This window comes from Seriola lalandi, unplaced genomic scaffold (assembly GCF_002814215.2).
Source record: "Seriola lalandi dorsalis isolate HSWRI2012SDOR001 ecotype SW California unplaced genomic scaffold, Sedor1 jcf7180002054686, whole genome shotgun sequence".
Taxonomy (NCBI): Eukaryota; Metazoa; Chordata; class Actinopteri; order Carangiformes; family Carangidae; genus Seriola; species Seriola lalandi.
Genome location: NW_019525239.1, coordinates 1,915,865 through 1,918,364, shown reverse-complemented (window position 1 = coordinate 1,918,364; position 2,500 = coordinate 1,915,865). Strand labels below are relative to the sequence as shown.

Below are 2,500 nucleotides of genomic sequence, written 5' to 3'. Positions count from 1 at the left end.
ATGAGGGTCTGGATTAAAACAGGTCTCACTGGTTCTCACTCAATATTTACTGTGACTAACTGACAGAGTCACTGTTGACTCAGGATCAGATTGAACACCAGGTCCATTTATCTGTCAGATCCTACAGCTTTTATTTTGGTAAGTTCTGTTACAAATCATGATGCTTCCTGTTTATGTAGCTTCTGATTGTGTGGTGCTATAGATGTTTAACACTGAGGTCTGTACAGCTGAGGAAGGACTGAACACACGCACATAGCTGACTGTTAGCTAAGCTCCGCCCCCACACAGTGACTGGCCAATCGCAGCTCAGGTACATTCACAGGTTTGTCTGTCTGACTGGTCTCACATCTGTCTCTGTCTCAGCAAGATGGACAGTAAAACCGCCCCAGCAGCTGATTGGAGGAGACCTACAGCTCCTCCCACCTATTCCTCAAGCCAATCAGAGACAGCGGCAGGGTCAAGGTAAGTCATCAGAGACAGAATGGGACAGATACAGCACTTAATACTTTCCTATCTGCACAGTGACTTTTAAAAGAAGGAGCACAATCAACACAGCCCACTCAAGGGAAGCTGTGCAGCTTTCTACCATGTCACACTGTCTTCATCAGCAGATCAAACCTAATTGACTCAGAGGTTTGACAGACGATCGTGTAGACAGGCGAGACATAGTGATGAGGTCTTTACTGACACTGCTGGTCGTTTGGATCCAGGTCAAGTCCTCTGGACCGAGCCGGCTTCCTGTCCTTCAGCACCATGTCCTGGATGACTCCTGTGATGTGGTCCATGTCCAGGAAACAGCTGGACTTCAGCTCACTCAGTCTGTCTCCTCTGGACGGAGCCCACGTCAATGGAGACAGGTGGGACACTAATAATAAAAATGATGATAATAATAATAATTTTACTGGGTATGTTCAGGCTTTGAGCTTGTGTAAGCAGGAAGTGTGTGTTAATGTGTGTGTGTGTGTGTTCAGGCTTCAGACGCTCTGGGAACAGGAAGTGTGTGCAGTCGGTCTACAGAAAGCGTCTCTGACTCGAGTCTTGCTGCGTTTCCAGGGAGACCGACTTCTTCTGGTCCTCGTCATCACCGTCCTTTTCATGTTGGCCCTGTTTGTTGGTTCAGTGCGTCTCTTCAGCATCACAGTGTATCCATGACAACCACCACAGTGTTTCACAGTGTTTGTCACAGTGTGACATCACGTCTCCGTGTCCTCTCTGTGTTTCTTGTCAGGGCGTCCTGGTCCATGAGATCCTCAGTTACGTGGTCCACCCGGAGATGTGGTCGGTGTTCGGGGGCGTGGCTCTGAGTCTGGTTCTGGTCTCTGTGGAGCTGTTCAGAGTCGGCTGCCTCAGTCTGAGCTGGGCCATGAACCTGAGGACAGGGATCAGGCTGAAGACAGGTTTCTGTATGCTGGGCTTCAACAAGATCGTCTCTCTGAGGACACACAGCGGAGTCTCTTTGGGACAGGTTCGCAACAACCAACAGAAATAAATGAGTGTGAATTTATTCACCTTCACAAACTGAAGGACAACTTTATTGGGAAAATATTTTAGCTTTTACTTTCAAAATATTGTAACTTTTATTGTAAAATTATAATTTTGACATTTTGTCGTCTTGTGATTTACCAGTGTTTTTGTTTTTTTTTTGTTCTTAAAATACATTTTCTAAATGTTTTCCTAAATGTTCTGTTTTTAAATGGACAGTGAAGCTCAGCTGATGCAGCTGGAAACATCTGTATAATAAGCGCCTGTGTGTCTGCCAGATGGTGCGTGTCCTTACCAGTGACAGTTACCGGGTGTTTGAGGCCGTCCTGTTGGGTCCTCTGGTGCTGCCGTTCCCTCTGCTGCTCATCCTCTGCTCCGTCTACTCCTGCTACATCCTGGACTACACCGCCCTCATCGGCTTCTTCATCTTCCTCATCTTCATCCTGCTGCAGGTCTCTGGACACACCGTTTACACACATCACAGTCAGGATGTGGTTAGCTTAGCTTAGCATAAAGACTGGAACCAGGTGTTACTATGACAGGGGGAGGCCTGGCGCTCATCAGTAGGACATCGTCACGTGGTGTTGAACTAGATTATTATTGGTTAATATCAGTTCATCAGCGTCTCCTCTGAGACGTCGCTGCATTCATTTTCTGTGGGAGTTTTTTTATGTTACATCGCCATAGTGACGTCATATCACACCTTCCCCGATCCAGCCGCACGATCTGATGTACAATGTGTTTGAGTTTGAGCATCATCATCATCATCATCAGCAGCATCATCCGCATGTCTCCATCAGTGACGAGGAGCAGGAGTGATACAGGGGGTGGAGTTTAATTTGTGTGTGTGTCTGTGTGTGTGTGTGTGTGTCTGTGCGTGTGTGTGTGTGTCTGTGTGTGTGTGTGTGTGTCTGTGCGTGTGTGTCTGTGTCTGTGTGTGTGTGTGTGTGTGTGTGTGTGTCTGTGTGTCTGTGTGTCTGTGTCTGTGTGTCTGTGTGTGAGATAGAGAGAGAGTGAG

The 2,500-nt window shown here is 47.3% G+C and overlaps 1 protein-coding gene and 1 long non-coding RNA gene across 2 annotated transcripts in view; one reads left to right on the top strand and one right to left on the bottom strand.

Annotated features, from left to right (window-relative positions):
- The window catches only part of LOC111667211 (uncharacterized), an 86,307-nt gene that overhangs the window by 6,095 nt on the left and 77,712 nt on the right, over positions 1 to 2,500 (bottom strand). The gene's annotated exons all lie outside the window — the stretch shown is intronic.
- The window catches only part of LOC111667235 (ATP-binding cassette sub-family C member 12-like), a 16,230-nt gene continuing 14,097 nt past the window's right edge, over positions 368 to 2,500 (top strand). Inside the window, exons 1-5 of the mRNA XM_087178399.1 lie at positions 368 to 462; positions 711 to 857; positions 972 to 1,119; positions 1,229 to 1,465; positions 1,761 to 1,934. Of these exons, the coding sequence (XP_087034525.1) occupies positions 368 to 462; positions 711 to 857; positions 972 to 1,119; positions 1,229 to 1,465; positions 1,761 to 1,934 (801 nt within the window). The remainder of the gene's footprint in view (positions 463 to 710; positions 858 to 971; positions 1,120 to 1,228; positions 1,466 to 1,760; positions 1,935 to 2,500) is intronic.